At 41.3% G+C, this 18,825-nt stretch overlaps 1 protein-coding gene across 8 annotated transcripts in view; it reads right to left on the bottom strand.

Moving 5' to 3' along the window:
• Positions 1–18,825, bottom strand: part of BRSK2 (BR serine/threonine kinase 2) — a 215,428-nt gene that overhangs the window by 36,785 nt on the left and 159,818 nt on the right. For 2 of the 8 annotated variants that reach the window (XM_056526821.1, XM_056526828.1), the window contains exons 19-20: positions 15,871–15,918; positions 8,980–9,820 (exon numbers count right to left, since the gene is read on the bottom strand). The exons of 1 other annotated variant lie outside the window; for it this stretch is intronic. In XM_056526821.1, the coding sequence (XP_056382796.1) occupies positions 9,594–9,820; positions 15,871–15,918 (275 nt within the window). In that variant the 3' untranslated portion in view covers positions 8,980–9,593. 5 more of the 8 variants (XM_056526822.1, XM_056526826.1, XM_056526823.1 and 2 more) reach the window with 5 other exon arrangements.

The raw sequence follows: 18,825 nt of genomic DNA, 5'->3' as shown, positions 1-18,825 counted from the left end.
GATTAAAAATCTGTATTTTTGATGTTTGATATTTTTTTTTTACGTTAATGCCGTTTATTGTGTGGCATCAAAAGCATTATAGTTTAACCTGTTGGGGACGAGGGGCGTACCTGTATGCCCTTTGCCCACTCCCTTTCTATAACGCGTCATAGTGGGTCAGGCCCGGCCTCTAACAACGGTTGGGACCCGTGGCTAATAGCACACAGCACTGATCGCAGTGCTGCGCGCTATTAACCCTTTAGGTGCAGTGTTAAAAGTGGAACACTGCGTCTAAAGTGAAAGTAAACTAATGCCGGTTAGCTCCGGGGGCTGTTCGGGACTGCCGTGGCAAACAGCTGTAGGACACGAGGAGGGTCTCCTACCTTGCCTCCTGGTGTCCGATAGCCGAATGACTGCTCAGTGCCTGACATCCAGACATGAGCAGTCAAGCGGCAGAATAATTAATTAATGGTTTCCTATGAGAAACCATTGATCAATGTAAAAGATCAGTGTGTGCAGTGTTCTAGCCCCATATGGGAGCTATAACATTGCAAGAAAAAAAAGTTAATAAAGATCATTTAACCCCTTCCCTAATAAAAGTTTGAATGAGTTCCACACGTGGCGATATAACATATGTTTATTTTTATTTACACAGTTTTTTTTTAAACTGGGAAAAGGGGGGGGGGCATATTTTTGGTCTCTTTTTATATCATGAAAAAATGAATAAAAAGCGATCAAAAAGTCCGATCAATACAAATAGTACCGCTAAAAACTTCCGATCACGGCGCAAAAAATGAGCCCTAATACCACACCATACGTGGAAAAATAAAAAAGTTATAGGGGTCAGAAGATGACCATTTTAAAAGTATAAATTGTAGTTATGATTTTTTTCTAGAAGTACGACAAAACCAAACCTATATAAGTAGGGTATCGTTTTAATTGTATGGACCTACAGAATAAAGATAAGGTGTCATTTTTACTGAAAAATGTACTGCATAGAAACAGAAGCCCCCACAATTACAAAATGCTATTTTTTCTTCAATTTTCAATGTCGCACAATGATTTTTTTTTCCCGTTTCGCTGTAGATTTTCTGGTAAAATGACTGATGTCATTACAAATTAGAATTGGTGGCACAAAAAATAAGCTAACATATGGATTTTTAGGTGCAAAATTGAAATGGTTATGATTTTTAAAAGGTAAGGAGGAAAAAACGTAAGTGCAAAAATGGAAAAACCCTCTGTCCCCAAGAGGTTAATAGTTTGGACACACACACATGCGGCGATACCAAATATGTTGATTTTTTTTTTGTTCAAAGGGAAAATAAGGGTAATTTTAAGTTTTTTTTTAAGTTTAATATAATTTTAGAAACTTTTTTTATTCTATTTTGCACACTTTTTAAGTCCCCAAAGGGAACTTTGATATGCAATTGATCGGCTATCCACTGATCTAGACTTGCTAACCCAGACTACATCAGTTAGATCGGCGGAAGAAGGCAGGTAAGGGGACCCTCCTCCACCATTTTTCTATGTCATGGGGGTTTCGTGGGCGCCTCTGAGTTACCAAAGAGGTTTCACTTTCACTTTAGATGCTAAGATCGGCATTGATTACGGCATCTTAAAGTGTACCTGTTGTCAACAAAAACTTTTTATATAATGTAGATATTACCATTATATGTATATTTGCAATATACATTGGTTAAAAAATGTTTATATTTTTAGCTAAAAAAGTGCTATCCATGCAGCTATTGCTTGTGTGTCTCTATGAGGAGTCCAAATACAGGAAGTTCCGGCTTGTCAATCATTCTGATGTGTGAGCCCGTAGCATGTCACAGAGCCTCACTGCACAGAGCCCTGCTTGTCCTCAGTGTACAGAGCCCTGCTTGTCCTCAGTGTACAGAGCCCTGCTTGTCCTCAGTGTACAGAGCCCTGCTTGTCCTCAGTGTACAGAGCCCTGCTTGTCCTCAGTGTACAGAGCCCGGCTTGTCCTCACTGTACAGGGCCCTGCTTGTCCTCACTGCACAGAGCCCTGCTTGTCCTCACTGCACAGAGCCCTGCTTGTCCTCAGTGTACAGAGCCCTGCTTGTCCAGAATCACTTCCTATATTTGGCCTCCTCATAGAGACACACAGGCAATAATATATACATATACTGGTATTATCTGCATTACATAAAAAGTTTTTGTTGAAGACAATTACACTTTGAGGGTTAATGACTGGCAGCGGCGGCCACAGCCTGTCATTATAAGTGTCCGGCTCCTGATAGTAGCCGACACTCACTGTTCTGAAGCGAGCTCATCTTAAGGATTCAGGGCGTACAGGTATGCCCTTGTCCTTATGTACAAGGACGCAAGGGCATACCTATACGCACTTCGTCTTTGACAGGTTAACATAGACATTGCTCAAAGCGGTACTCCACTGCCACAACGTTCAGAACATTTTGTTCTGAACACTGGGTGCGGGCCATGGGGGTTGTGATGTCAGGGCCACACCCCTAGTGACGCCACACCATGCCCCCTCAATGCAAGTCTATGGGTGGGGGTGTGGCAGCATTTTATGATTCCTTTTGTCATACACAGCATAATCCGTGTACTGCATTTTGTGCACCACAATTTAGGAGCATATGAAGGCAAAATTCAGGCACAACAACCACAGTAAATGTGGGCCATTAAGGTTATATGCTGACTATAGAAGTGACACAAGCTCCTGAAAGATGTAGGCCCACATTTATCATTGTCTTTAGACTGTTTTTTTGTGTCTAAAAAAGGGGCCCCTTTTTGTTTACACATTTCTGCTGATTTTGAGTTGCAATCCACTGATTTTGGCAATAGACATGATATGGAAGGGATTTATCATTGCGCCTTTTTGTAAAAAGGAGCAAAAAAAAGGCGCAAAGCCACTGAAAAGTCTCTAAAACTACACCAGCCCAGACATGGTGTAGCTTTTTGGTGTATGTGTAGACAGAAATTTCAGAAAATGTGACCTGCACAAAATGTATCAAATGCTCTTTGACCATTTAATAAATTTGGCGCTCCTACACATTACCAGCACATAAAAAAAAGGTGTAAAAAAATGCTTCACTTACACTGCAATGATAAATGTGGGCCGTAGTGAGTATTTTACCCCAATGCTTAGTGAAGAGTGTACTGCTCCATAATGTCATCCATGCTGATGCTGTTTCTAGGGTGTGCTATAGAGACAAAGAATACTTACTCTTTTGTGCATGCAGTGTAGGAGAGACATTTTAGAGGCAAATCTCTCATCTATACCCACTATGCCAGGTACAACTGAAAATTAGAGATGAAGGCTTGGTTCACATGGCTGAATTTTCTAACTGAATTTCCTCTACTCCTCAATAAGGCAAACAAGTAATTTAAAGGAGATCCAAGCAGAATTTACTAGTGGAAATTCTGCCAGAAATCCTAATCAAAGTCCCATTAATGTCAAATGAAGTTCCTCATGAGGATTATTTTCAGTGAAGAAATTCCACAGAGTGAACCCAGCTGAAGCCTGCAGAGGGGAAAGTGTTATTCGAGTGTTATATAATGGCCACAAATACTGCTACTCCTAATGTACTACATGTGACAGCTTATCCTATAATGTTACTTGACAGTTCAAATATGGGATGTAGACTTTAATAACATACCTGTTCAGGATCCATCCAATAAGGACCTAACTTGTGGTAAGAACAGTAGCAGCCATGATTGTGGAACCCCTGTTAAGTGAACTGCCCTGTCAACACACTGTCTGTAACCATCCTGTAATATGACATATTGCAGAAGTTCTGCTACCTTTTTGTAAAGCCATAACATTTAGTGCATCAATTCAAGCCATGCGCCACGTTTGCAGCTGTAAAGGACTCTACCACATGAAATAACCACAATAGAGCACATTGTGTACATACTGAACAATTTTATTGGCTGTTTTCAGACGTTCATTTTTATTTTTTTTGTTCTTTGAACGCCAATGCGGGTGGGTAACATGCCGCAATGTGCGCCCACTGGCTTTACAAAACACACAAGGGGAATATTGCTGTCCAGATGCCTACCACCACCACTCCTGCCATGGAGCCATATGTGTCTGGTCCTTGGGAGGTCATGGGGTGTAATACTGTAAAATGTGCAAGTGTAGAAAGGCAGGAGGTCAACAGAACATTGGCATTACCTCTTTCAGGAAACCGGCACAATTGAAAGAGTTAGTGTGGGTCACATGCCCTGCCCTTACATCTCTCCTGCCCCAAAAATTCAGCACCTCATAGTACATAATACCCTCTGATCGTCATCATTTATTGTTCAAACATATATACAATAGAGTAGATATTAAAATTTCTTAGGGACAAGAGAGAACAAGGATGGAGCTTGGTGAATACCAAAGATTGAGGCCTCATTTTGTTTCTAAACCTTAAGATGGCGGCAAGATGTGTTTTCTCCTGCTGTACCATAGATAAGTATTGTGCTGTCTCTCCCATTCACAGGACATATTCTCAGAAAATCTGATTATTTACATACCAACAGAATCATTCATCGCAAACGTGATCCTTGTACAGCTAATAGCTTAAATATATATATTTATATTGTATTTATAAATAACAGAGACTTTCACACCACACACTGTGCGAAAGGCCTGCGGAGCGATGTGCTGCGTACACAGAGAATGCAGAGCGTGTGTGGTATGTATACAGGCTGCAGACTGGGGACTGGATCTGTATACCATACCATTTAAGCATTGCAATAATTTGTATATACATGCACGTGGCAGAGCCCTGGGGGTTACTAAAGGACAGTATTGAAGATGGTCCCGTAGTTGTACATTTTACCTATGGATGTAATCATGTCACTCTGCAAGGTGCAACCTGCGAAGCTCAGTCTATGATCTGTCTGTATGTTGTTAGATCGTTCCCATGGTCCAGTGCCAGAATCTGTATAGTTGGGATAAGGGTAAAATCCTGGTATTCTTATCCAGGGTCTAGATTTTATTTTCTGAATTGCACTGGCAAAATGGAGCATGAATTCTCACTGTCTACCACTACACTGGTTTAACCAAAATAGACTTTTTTTTTTTTTTGTTGGGAGATGACACCCTACCCCAAATAATATATAGGATCTTGCACAATCATAGCTGAGCTACGTTCAACTACATTGTCATTTCTACATCGAACGCTATGCACTTGGCTCTCCGACTGTACTGTACCCAAAGAGGAAAGGTAGAAAATCCTTAATATAATTCCTTTAGTTTTTCTGTTACTTCCACCTTATATCTACCAGTGTTGGACAGCTTCATTCATATGTCTGTATGATCAGTCTATGCGAGATCTAGAAGTCTTGTCTTAAAGGGGTACTCCTGTAGAAAACTTTTTTTTTTTTAATCAACTGGTGCCAGAAAGTTAAACAGATTTGTAAATTACTTCTATTAAAAAATCTTAATCCTTCCAGTACTTTTTAGGGGCTGTATACTACAGAGGACATTTTTTTCTTTTTGGATTCCTCTTAAAAATCTTTAATCCTTCCAGTACATTTTAGGGGCTGCATACTACAGAGGAAATGTTTTTCTTTTTGGATTTCTCTTATGTCATGACCACGGTGCTCTCTGCTGCCCACTGCTGTCCATTTTAGGAACTGTCCAGAGCAGGACAAAAATCCCCATTGCAAACATATGCTGCTCTGGACAGTTCTTAAAATGAACAGCAGAGGTCAGCAGAGAGCACTGTGGTCGTGACATAAGAGAAATCCAAAAAGAAAAACATTTCCTCTGTAGTATGCAGCCCCTAAAAAGTACTGGAAGGATTAAAGATTTTTTAATAGAAGTAATTTACAAATCTGTTTAACTTTCTGGCACCAGTTGATTAAAAAAAAAAGAAAAAAAAAAGAAAAGTTTTCCACGGGAGTACCCCTTTAAGGGGTAAAGTACTGGAATGCTTCCCTACTTTTCTATGATGAGATCTGCTCTCACTTTCGGCACATATCATACGGTCTCTCACAGCCCCTCCATATAGCCATGTAAATGACAGCTCCTGTGTACACCTATTCTAATCCTCTAGATATCTGATGGTGCCCAGTCTCGTCCATGGACTCTCTGGATCCCACAATAGCCTACGTGATAGTACTTTTGCTTTGCAACACAGCTAGGGTTGCCACCTTTCCATCCATTTTTTCCGGCCATGCTAATCTGCATAATTAATTATATATGTGTGACATCACAGGATACACATATGTGGGGGAAATTTTGTCCTATTCTGACCCCTATAACCTTTTTATTTCTCTGTATGAGGCTATTTTTTTGCGCCCCGATATGTAGTTTTTAACAGTACCATTTTTTTTATGTGACTTTTTGATCGCTTTTTTTTTTAAGCAAATTGGGAAGTTGCAGTTAGTTACTAACTACAACTCCCAGCATGCCCTGATACAGCCTGTGGCTCAGCAGCTGCCCCAAATGAAAAAACTACAACTCCCAGCATGTTGGACTATATAGTAGTATATAGTATAGGTCGGTGTTTCCCAAACAGGGGTGCCCCAGCTGTTGCAAAAGTGCAACTCCCAGCATGCCCGGACAGCCAACGGCTGTCCGGACATGCTGGGAGTTTTAGTTTTGCAACAGCTGGAGGCTCCGTGGTTGGGAAACACTGATATAGGATACAGTGCAACATTCCAGGAGTTGGAGGATTGGCTGGATAAATACCGGCCATTGCATTGCCGAATTTTTAATATAAAAATACCGGCAGGGTGGCCAAAATAGCGGCTGTGCCAGTAAAATACCGGCCAGATGGCAACCCTAAACAACGCAGCCATGGGTTTGGATAGGAACCAGAGCAACTTTTCATCTTGGATGCCCCCATACTGAATTTGACTGCATGTAAGTGGATAAGATAGGGGGCTTACAATTATGTATGTATCTCCCACTTAGGACAGTGACTAGTAGAGATGAGCGAAGTTACAGTACTTCGATTCTGCACGGACTTCTCAGCTCGGCAGTTGATGGCTTTAGCCTGCATGAATTAGTTCAGCTTTCAGGTGCTCCGGTGGGCTGGAAAAGGAGGATACAGTCCTGGGAGAGTCTTCTAGGACTGTATCCACCTTTTCCAGCCCACCGGAGCACCTGAAAGCTTAACTAATTCATGCAGGCTAAAGCCATCAACTGCCGAGCCGTGAAGTCCGTGCAGAATAGAAGTACTGTAACTTCACTCATCTCTAGAGACTAGTGTAAGCACACTTCCTGTAAGATGCTGTTGACCATGTTGGTGCCATAGTGCATGCAGATGTGTCCTTTATTACCTTTTCTCTTGTCTCCACATATCCTGAAATGAGCGGCCCATGATGACTGTGACTTTGGAAGGTCATTGGTCACTAAGCATATGTATGGTGGACTAAAAAAATACATCGGACTAAATCTAGTCTGGAAAGGGGGTGGTCTTCTCAATGAAATGGTCTTTTGGAGATGTTTCACTGTATGGGTATTTACTATTTTGTAGTGGATTTTCCATTTGGTAACATCATTTTAAAGGTCTCAGACCTGTGGCTCTTCAGCTGTTTTGAAACTACAACCCCTGTTATGCCCTGACACCTGCAGCTCCAGGCTGGTTGTAGAGTCACAGGTTGAAGATTAGGCATACAGATATGGGTCCTGGGCGAGACACTGGCACTGGATTGGTCAGGGATCCAAATCTACATCACTTAGACACCCTGCAGAGCGCTGTGTGCAGATGCATATACTTAGAAGAACATATGTAAACACTGCTTGCAATGCTTGTGTGCTGCTTGCTCTGCACGCCTCCACCTACCATCCGCAGTGGCGATCCGCAGGCCTGTCTTGCAGTTAGCAGTTAATAATTTAAACACAAAGGATTAACACCCGACCCCTAAACTTACAAACCTTATAAAAATAGCCCCCATATTTCACATTATGCAACAGGACATGCCACCCCCCCTGTTTACATCCCCCAGAAATCATTCCCCACCCTGACAAGATGATGAAGAGCTGAGTAGTAGGGCACTGCCCTATATAGAGGGGGGGGGGGGTGTTTGGTAGAGAATGCAGCTCCTTTTTTATTTTATTTAACCTTCTCTGGATGTAGCAGTATGTTGTATGCACGCGTGTGTGTGTGTCTACGTGTAAACATAATTAACCCCTTAAATACATTCAGCATTTAAAAACCCTTAATATAGTCTAGAACCCCTTTTGGCCTGAAGAGCTACACACGTCCATAGGCAATACATTATGGTTCTCGGTTTCTTGAGTGGTGCAGCTAAGCAGGTCTTCAGGAGTAGAGTTATCATTAAGGTAATATTAAGAGAAGTCTGTCTTTTATTTATCTCTGCTATGTTCCTTTGACAAAATCATAAATTCCGACTTTTCATTCAATAGTATTACTACTTGATGGTAACCCAACTCCTGCTTGCCTTATTGCCCATCTCAGGAAGAAAGATGTCCCTGCTGCAGGCTTCGAGGAGGACGGCAGGCGCAGGGTTGATCATGGTCATCTTCTGGCCAGGCAGACAAGAATAGGAGGAGATGAAGGGCGGCTGGTTAGCTTTTTGGGATAATTCCTAAGGGGAGTAAAGTGAGGGAGAACACACATGCGAGAAAGAAATAGAAAGTATGGATAGAAGCAGAAGATGATTATTGGTGGAGATTCATTGTGACCAATAATGGGATGGGCATGAAGAAGAGAAAAAAAAGGCGTTGGAGAGAGATGAAATGGGAAACAAACATACAGGACAGAAAAGAGAAGTCATTAATTCGGGAAGGTTGCACCAAGCAGGCAGCAGCCAGCAATGATTGTGCTCCGAGCTCTCTATATACATATTTATAGCCGTATATACACAAACATTCAGTGTCCTGACTATAAAATGATGCACTGATATTTAGTACTAATACTGGAGATAAAGGTGTGTGCTACAATATATACACACGTCTATATGTATTTACAAAGCAGAAGATAAGTATATATATATATATATATATATATATATATATATATATATATATATATATATATATATATATACATATACTTAAGATAAATCCATGTTCCATAGTCAAGTCCTATCTACATATAATGGAGCAGATGAAGGAAAGCCCATATCTCAGAGCTGTATTGTGCAGTTGGATCGATGAAGATGATGATCTGGAAATGGTTGATTGTTCCTATAGCAATGTGTCCAATGGATATTGCAGATTAGCTACTTAAAGGCAATAACATCTGATGGAGAAGCACATTGGAGTAAGGCAACCTGTAGCTCTGGCAGCTGATGTGGCACTACAAGTCTCTCTATGCTGGCGCTTAGGACATGCTTGGACTTGTGGTTCTACAACAGCTGAGAGCCAGATGTAACCCGATGATGTGATCACAGCAGACAAGACTGAGATGTTTGCACAATGTCACTGTGTGTACTACAGGCATATGGGAGTGTACCAATTGAAACATTCTCCATGATTATACAGAAAGTCCTTAGTCATTAGACGCTACATGTTTTTTCTTCATAGAGTGTATTACAGGAGTAAATTCCTATAGAATCGCTCTGTGGCAGACACCTGGTGTTCACTGACTACATGGCAGGGCATACTCCCTGTAGTATCACTGGGCTTTAGTGACATCTTGAGGTCACAGAAGGAAACTCCTCTGTTATGTGCCCTGTTTGCTGGGGGAAGAAGCAAGGACAGGGGTCTCCTGAGTGATGACGGGGCTGGTTTTCCTGGCTCTCTCCTTCCCGCTGGCTCCCAGGGGCCCCTGCTCCTTATTATCAGTCGGACGCTGCTTGCTGTGGGGCCCAGGGGCAGGAGAAGCGTGACCATTCTTCTCGTCTGAAAAAAGTTGTTTAAGTACGTCAAAGAAGTTACTGATTGGGCGGCCTAGAGATAGAGAGAAAAACAGGGAAGGGAAGAGAGGGTGGGAGGGTAAGAGACAGGCAGAGAGAGAGAGAGAGAAAGGTAGAGAAAGAGAGAGAGAGAGAATGGGAATGACTCAAAATGAACCCATTGCCCATACAGGCTGGCAGCCATTTTGTCTTTAATTGAAGGCATGGCAAAAAAAAAATTATCTGGGGATTGGTAGGTGGAGTTTTACATGAGTCTTAATAGCAATTTCAAAATGGCTGCCACTGTTGTATGTGCATGACAGTTACACTTTTAAGAAGGGGTTAAGGAAAAAGAGTGTGAGGGGCAAAATGGCAGGTAGATGGTGAGGGATAAGGTCAATGGTCAGGATCGGATATGTGTAAAGGATAAAGGGGAAATTGTTAGAAAACCATAAAGGAAATAAGAAACCAAAATGAAAGGTAGGCCCTGTTCAGATCATGCTCATGGCCAGGAAACGCTCCCGTAGGGCTGGTGAAACTCTGTATACTGCAAAAAATAAAATATGGAAAAGTGTAGTAGATGGCAAAATTCCATAGAAAGGTACATAGTAAAAGACCAAGCAGTTTATGTTGTTTTTTCTTTTAAAAAAGGAACCCTAATGGCAACATACCCACTGTAACGTCTACATAGTGTCATACGTCCCAGGCCTATATGCCTGGAGCTTTTCCAGATGCAAAAGTCACAATGTGAACCAGGCCTATGATGCGTTCAGTCCATTGTTTCATCCACTATGGTCCCATTCACTTCAAAGGATAGAAAAACATATTTTTTCCACCTTTTATGTCAATTGGACCAGATCTGTTTTTTCAAACTAAATCTGTGGGCAAAACTGTGGGGGGTGCGGAAGGGAATGATATCAAATCATTCAGCTAAAGCTGTCCATACACATTACATTAAAGGTGTCCAAACCTGACAATCATTAGGGATTGGTTGACCATGTAATGTGTATGGTGGCTTCCCGATTGTCCTTCATGGCAGATGTCAGAGGAGAGAATATTGCGCATACTAGATAAGTCATCTTCAGAGGTAATGGTAGAAGCTTTCTTTGCTCTCCCCATTCAAAATACATAAAAACTCAGCCAAGCTGAATATGCAAGTGTATACGGGGGAGGGGGGATCAGGAGAGACAGCTGTCAGCCGAACAAGCATTCAGCCAACAGAAATATATAGACAAAAGAGCATAGAAAGAAATAGAAGGGGAGCACTCACACGATCGCTGGTCTTGAATTCAAGCTGTATTAATGGAGGTCCCGGTACCGGTGACTTCTGCAGGGAGGCCAAGGTGGATTAGGGGGGAGCGCGGACGGCGGCCACGGTCCATATCGCGCCAATAGGCGTTTCGTCAGGCCATACGGCCTGACGAAGCGCCTATTGGCGCGATACGGACCGTGGCCACCGTCCGAGCTCCCCCCTAATCCATCTTCGCCTCCCTGCAGAAGTCACCGGTACCGGGACCTCCGTTAATACAGCTTGAATACAAGACCAGCGATTGTGTTAGTGCTCCGCTTCTATTTCTTTCTATGTTCTTTTGTCTATTTGTATCTTGAGACGTGATGCACCATTAGTGATCCACAATGGGATATCACCTCCTCATTCTCCACCTGGACATATATGTGTGTCGTTCAGTTGCCGGTGCCAATTTTTTTCACTCCAGTTTTCTCTGTACTTTGTCTGTTGGTCGCATTTTGAAATATATAGACACCTTACAGCTATGTTTGGCATAGACATCATAAGACTTCAAACATATGGCCCCAAAAGTAGGTAACGCTATGCCATACAATTACATAAGTTGGACAAAGACCATTGTGAAAAGTAAAAAAAATACTGTACAGTAAAAAAAAATTTGTAGATTCCCTTGTACTGAAAGAAGTAGTCAGTATTGTCCAGTTTTGTGCCATCCAAAAGCGACACATTTCTGGCTGGTAGACACTGTTCTAAGGTACATGAAAAAAAAAACTATTAAGGATTTTTATAATATAATGATATAGGAAAATGTAAGTGACAACACCTATATTTGAAATTCACTGTCTGACATGCAGACTTTGCAGTAGACTATAGGTTGCCGTTCATTGCAGCCTTTAATCTGCAGACTACAGACTACCATAAAGCAGCCCATAGTCTGTGCGCTGACTATGAGAGTGATTTATAGCATCATAGATTCACCAAATGTGAACCTACACCTATATCTTCAGGTTAGGGGGGGAAAAAAAACAAAAAATATCATGCTGACTTAAAAGTATAAGGAAAGAATAGCAAAAGGAAAGAGAGGGACCAGATAAGTAAGGAGAGGGTGGATGGGAGGAAGAGAAGAATAGGAGAGGGACAGATAGATGTAGCAGAAGGAACACTGATATGCAGAGACAGCAATAGACAGATATGAAACAACATGACACAAATCAGTAAGAGAATGCTGAGCATGTAACATTATACAAGCCATCGTTCAGCTCTGTAGTCAATCGATGTCGCCAAGTGCTGCAGCCTTTAGAGCCACTGAGCTGAATGACACATGAAGCAAATGTGACAGATATGGCGGCGTATTTAAGGAGGCAGAAGGAGCGTGTTTGGCGTAGGGGAAGAAGCAGCGAATGAGGTGAGGAAAGCAGAGCAGGAGCTGATTATATAGTGTGTGATGGTGGCCATGTGACTAGTGTCTGTCTGCAAAGGATTGTGGGATATGATATAAGACTTCTGTTTGTGCAAATAACTATTGTCAAAAATTTTCTATGTCCTGTTGGTGGCAATGTGCATAGTCAGCCTGTGATGTCACATAGGATACGCCAGGCCTTGCTGTCCATAGCAGCCAATCATATTTTAGTTTAAATTGTGTAAAAAGGCTCTGATTGGCTGCTATGTGAAACAGGGCAATGTGCTACGAGACACCTAGATCTATAACAAAATTGGGGAAGATTTATCAAAACTTGTGCAGAGGAAAAGTTGCTGAGTTGCCCATAGCAACCAATCAGATTGCTTCTTTAATTTTGCAGAGGCCTTGTTAAAAATGAAAGAAGCGATCTGATTGGTTGCTATGGGCAACTGGGCTACTTTTCCTCTGGACCGGTTTTGATAAATCTCCCCCATTCACGTTAAGGAGTCACATCTATAACCTTTAGTAGATGTGTTGTACTTCTGAATGTTCCTACATGACTAAATAAAAATCTTGTTTTTAGGGGAACACTGGTTCTATGCACAGCTAGAAAGCAAAATACACAGAAAACCAATGATTTTAAAGAAACAGATGAGCAAAACAGAAATGTTGTTTTGCCCAAGCCATATTCCCATGAAGGCAGTCAAAGAATAGCAATGCTAAAGATACTGAGTAGTTCTAACTCCATGTCACCTTTTCAGCACACAGTAGTCTGTTGCTAGGGAACAATTGAAATAATTGTATATGTGGGGTTAGACCATCAGGAAGGTGGACAAGCCAAATTTTAGGGAAAGTATCTGATCCATACATATGCATAGTTAATACATTTTAAAGGGCAAAGTTGGGACAAAGCCTCACCCCAAACAACTATGTTTGGGCGGTGCTTGCACAAACCCCACCTTTTTTGTGGCCCAGTCACTGGATTTTCCTAGTAAAATGGGCACTGTTGGCGGGTACTTGCCATGATTATGAGGGAATATTTTCCATACCCTGTCATAAGAATACAATTCTTGAATTGTTCACCTCCCCAGAGTAGGAAAGCTTCTATTTCTGAGACCATGAAAATGGCTGTTTGGCTAGATTTCCACACAGGTTTTTTCTGGTGTTTTATGTTTTTTTTTTTGGAAACTGCCACTGCAGTTTTTGAGTCAAAGTCAGAGGTGGATCCCGTAGAAAGGAGAAGTATACACTTCTGACTCAAAACTGCAGTGGTGGCTTAAAAAAATAAAATAAAATATGCTTTTATGCTAATATTTAGATACATGTGTGGATTATATTGGGTGGACGTGATTTAGGATTTTTTTTTAAGTTGTGATGTTACAAAGGGAAGCCTGCTAGGGGCTTTAGACTAGGATTATTAATAGCAGAAGCAGTAGTAATATTAGTAGCATAATTTGAAACTAATGGTTAAGCAGTAGTAAATATAAAGAAAACTGTTTTATGAGAAAGTTATGAGTCAAATTTGCTTCTTCTTCTTCTGCAATAGGACCAAGTAGGCAGCCATCATTAGAAGTACTGGTGTCATGCAGAGGTTTTATTATTTCTTCTGAGGGCTAGACCAAGACATTCTGGGTGTTCACAGAAGCCACGTTAGTCCTTGTAGATATTACAATGACACAAAGGTGATATATGATCCAGTTCACTGCTTGTAATGTCGATTTCAAAGAAATGAAGTGACTGCCAGGAGCCATATGCAAGGAAATAACAGATTAGGGAAAGATGAAGATGCCATCATGAAGGATGGACGGCGGGAGGTGATAACAGAGGGTAAGAAGGAAAATGGATGGAATAACATGAAGGCAAAATAAACAGAGGGGACCAAGAGTGATGAATGGACAACATAAGAAGATTGGAGACGAGATGAGGAAGGATGACACAGAAAATAGTTAGACAGGGGGGGAAAGAAAGAAGGAGGCCAGGCATAGTGGGAGAGCCGCAAGTGTTAGAATTACAAGTTACAGATCATTGAGGGGTCCTTGCCATAAGCAGTGCCTTCTTAAAACGTTTCTGTCCCATCTTATCTGGGAAAGGAGCAAAGGTTTCCAAAATCGGCACCTCTAACCAGCTAACGTGCCAAAATCTATGACAATCCAATCATGCAAGGGACAAGTTCAGGCCTCAGGTTATATCTGGAGAAAAGCAGCTGTAGCTCTAGGTGTCGGACCGGACACAAGAGGCTATGTCACTGCGCAGGTGTCACTTTATTATATTTTTAGAAAGTAAATCAAGCTTAATGCATTGTAACAAAAATGGCAGCCACATCTTACAGGGACCATGAACATTTATAGACCAGGACTCTCTCTCGTTGCCTTGAGAGCACTTCTATATTGACTTCTGCAGGAGACCCATAGCACCGCCTATCTAGGCAGAAGTACTGTTTATAAGTAAAATTTAAAAAAATGGCTGCCATATTGGTTGTTACCAACATACAGATTTAATAAAGGAGGTGTTTCATTGTATTAACATAAATTAATTTATTATATAATAAAAACCTTCTACAACTTTGTAATAGATATTGTGTTTGAAGTGTTTAGCATTTTAAAAGGGTTATGCCACCATAGACACTTATCCCTGTTTCATTTAGATGGAAGCTTTCGCATTCCCATTCTGTAGGTCTTAAGATCACTCAATAGTTGGTCAGACCCCGCACCCCACCCCCAATGACCAAATATATAGTGAATTAGAACATTCCCATTCACAAACTGTTGAGCAGAGAAGAGCAGAGATCTACAAAACTGGGAGGAGCTGAAACGTTTAATATGCTTTGGTCCTTATTTATCAATCTTAGGACAAAAAGTGTCTGGTTTTGCCCATAACAACCAATCACAGCTCAGCTTTTATATAATAACAAGATCAAATAAAATCTGAGCTGTGATTGGTTGCTGTGGGCAAAGCTTTCGTCTTCAGAGAGATTGGTAAGGTTAAGCCAAAGTGTAATAAAATGTATACTACTTTTCATTATATAGCATTAGTCAATAAGAAGTGACAAACCCCTTTAAAAATATCTGGAAAAGGTTTATGGGTAATAGGTTTTTAGCAATGTTTATTTACATATAGATTGTTCTATGAAATTGGTGGAAATCTGTATTTACATGCAAAGTGACACAGCCCCATAAAGTAAAGTGTGTGTATGAGAGTATGACCTGATCCTATCTATGCTGGTGTATATAGTACATGTGAATGTTGTTTGGTGTGTGTGTGTATTAGCAGTGCGGGTCAGTTCCCTGTTGTGTAGGTGTATTGCATTATTGCAGGAAGGGTAGGAAGGAATTTGAGGAAAGGAACTTTTATGATCAGGGGAGGGGTAGAAGGTTGGGTATAGGGGGCATCTGCGTGGGAAGCAAGGGAGGGGAATAGCAACAGCAGCAGAGATATCAGCACACAGCTGGAGGGTCCTTACCACATTTTGAGATCTTCCCACTGAGATACTCCATACAGTTATTTGTGTCTGAACAGCACAAGGGGAAAAACAGGGTGGGGGGACATGAACCAAACATTCCCACACAAAACAGCCCGCCCCCCCAATGAACACACACTCCAGTTGTCATTAAAGCCAAATGTCATGTAAAACTGCATAATTCAGGGGTGACTGCAGTGAACCCCAATATTGCACTGTTCCCTCCACATCTTACTCTCAGAGGTCTAAGAAGCTAAGATATAGGGGGTTGTTTGGTGGGGCCCTAACACCCATTTGCTGCGCTACAAGTCTAAGGAGAGACAAAGTAACAGTACAGAATTAAAACTGTTCTTTTATCAAGTATGGAAAGAAAACCCCCATGTTCATTGGCCTACAGGCAAGGCACAGGGCAGCTAAACCAGTAAAGGGCCACACCAATAACACCTCCCGGGTAAAGTTAAAGGAGTAGTCCGGCGCGCACTTTTTTCCTTTTATCCCGTCCGGGCTGAAAAATAAAAGAAAACACACTTTCTCTTAACTGCCAACGAGCCCCCAGAGCTCCGGTACACTCCGGTACAGGTGTTCGGTCCCCGGGCTGTATTCTTCTTACTTCCTGTTAGCCCAACACGTCACACGGAGCTTCAGCCTATCACCGGCCGAGGCGAGACATCGCTGCGGCCGGTGATAGGCTGAAGCTCGGTGTGACGTGCCGGGCTAACGGGAAGTAAGAAGAATACAGCCCGGGGACCGAACACCTGTACCGGAGTGTACCGGGGCTCGTTGGCAGGTAAGAGAAAGTGTGTTTTCTTTTATTTTGCAGCCCGGACGGGATAAAGGGAAAAAAGTGTGCGCTGGAGTACTCCTTTAAAGTATACCTGAATTATCCGATTTTTTAAAAGTGGAACTCAAGTCGCGCTCCGGCGGCAGGTTTCACTTTACATTCATAGCCCGAGACTTGCTCGAGGCTACAGCTGTTAGGATACAGTTTGGTGGAAGTTCCATGCAAGTCTATGAGACCTCCACCAAATCTGTATCCTGACGGCTGTAGTCTTTATCATGCTCGGGCTACGGAGGTGCTGTGAAAAATTAAACAGATATCCTGCCGCAGGAGCATGACTGGAGTTACACTTTAAACTTTAAAGGGACATATGAGATCAGAAAACACTTTAGCTTTCTACCATAAACAGCAACACACTTGTTTATAGGTTGTGTCTGGTACTGCAGGTCATCCCTTTTGAAACGAATGGGACTAAGCTACATTACAACAAGCAGCCCACGGACAAAAGTGGTGCTGTTTCTGACCAAAGGCAGTCAAGTTTTTTTCACTCACATACAACCCCTTAAAGATAAGTAAGTAATATGTATATTGCAAAGTATGAAATAAGTTTTACTATAAAGTGCACCTGTCACCTTTAGGTTAAATGCACATGGCACAGGTTGTATGTACCATAATCGGCCAGGTGCCCTATGAGGGAGATATTGTCCCCTAGAAGAAATGCTTCTATGGGAAAACAGCTTTGTACATACAGCATCAAATGAGGCGGCCATGTTTTTATCTGGCAATTGTATCCAGTATCCTAATGAAAAAAACTCTGTATGCCTATGGATTAAATAAGAGACATACATAGCTGAGGCAGCTAGTTTAGCCCAGGAATATGTCAGCCTCCATTTTAACAGGTGATGGGTCCACTTTAGACGTTTAGATTAATTAGAAGCTTTAGATATTCTGCTGAAAGGTAGGTATATAGAATGTCCACTCTTTTAGACCTTCAAGAAACATTAATAGTTGTTTTTTTTTTGTGACTAAAGGCCTGTAACACACACAGAGTAGGTTGTACCAATGGTTCCATGTTTATGATGAGATGGATGGATGTTGCCAGGCTAGCCAGTTAAAGGTAGTCATGTACGGCTCATATGGGGCCTATGGAAGGGTAATAGGGGCTTACTTAATTCGCCCACATCCCTCACCCCAGGTGTTCACACTACAAAGATACCAATGTTAGATACCAAGGCAGTAGAAAACAAAATAAGGATCAAGCCATCTCAAGGCCAACATCAGTCAACGTAAGAAGATAAGAGGGCTATGTTGACTTGTGATACACGGCTTTCTCCCATATAACGGTGACCTTACATATTAGATCAACGTTTACCAAACCTGTTGATTTTGGTAATACTGGCCAACTGTCTAATGTGTATGGAGGTATCCCAACTTTCCCTAGACAGCAGATGTCAGGAGAGAAGGGTCAGAGAGTTGGAATTCAACATGCCCAACATCCTATTGTTCTTAAGGGCTGAGATGTGTAAAAAAGGGGAGTCAGAAGAAATACCGTATCTCCTGGCCAAAGGAGATTGTTTGCCCTGTTGTCTGCACAACTTCAAGGGGGCAATGAAATTGAGGACACACAAAATGCTAATGTTACTTTAAAAGGCTTATCTGGCAACACTAAGATGAAGACTTATACACATCTGACAATTCTATATATTTCTCTAAACAATGAATTGTTAACAATCTCATAATACTACACAATTATAGATACATCTTTCCAAAGAAAGAATATACAGATTACAGTATGTTCAGAGTAAGCTGGTGTTATGCCCCAGACACTGCAATAAGAACCTTTCATGATCATCCATGTTCTTTGTTTGAAGAATATGAAAGGGATATAACCAGTGCAGTGATGATACAGTGCACAGTAGATGCTGCATGCATGATATATAGAATATATACATGATATGTAGAATATATACATGATATGTAGAATATATAAATGATATACAGAATATATACATGATATGTAGAATATATAAATGATATGTAGAATATATACATGATATGTAGAATATATACATGATATGTAGAATATATACATGATATGTAGAATATATACATGATATGTAGAATATATAAATGATATGTAGAATATATAAATGATATGTAGAATATATAAATGATATGTA

This window comes from Hyla sarda, chromosome 6, assembly GCF_029499605.1.
Source record: "Hyla sarda isolate aHylSar1 chromosome 6, aHylSar1.hap1, whole genome shotgun sequence".
Taxonomy (NCBI): domain Eukaryota; kingdom Metazoa; phylum Chordata; class Amphibia; order Anura; family Hylidae; genus Hyla; species Hyla sarda.
The sequence above is the reverse complement of the archived record's forward strand: the minus strand, read 5'-3'. Positions and strand labels throughout refer to the sequence as shown.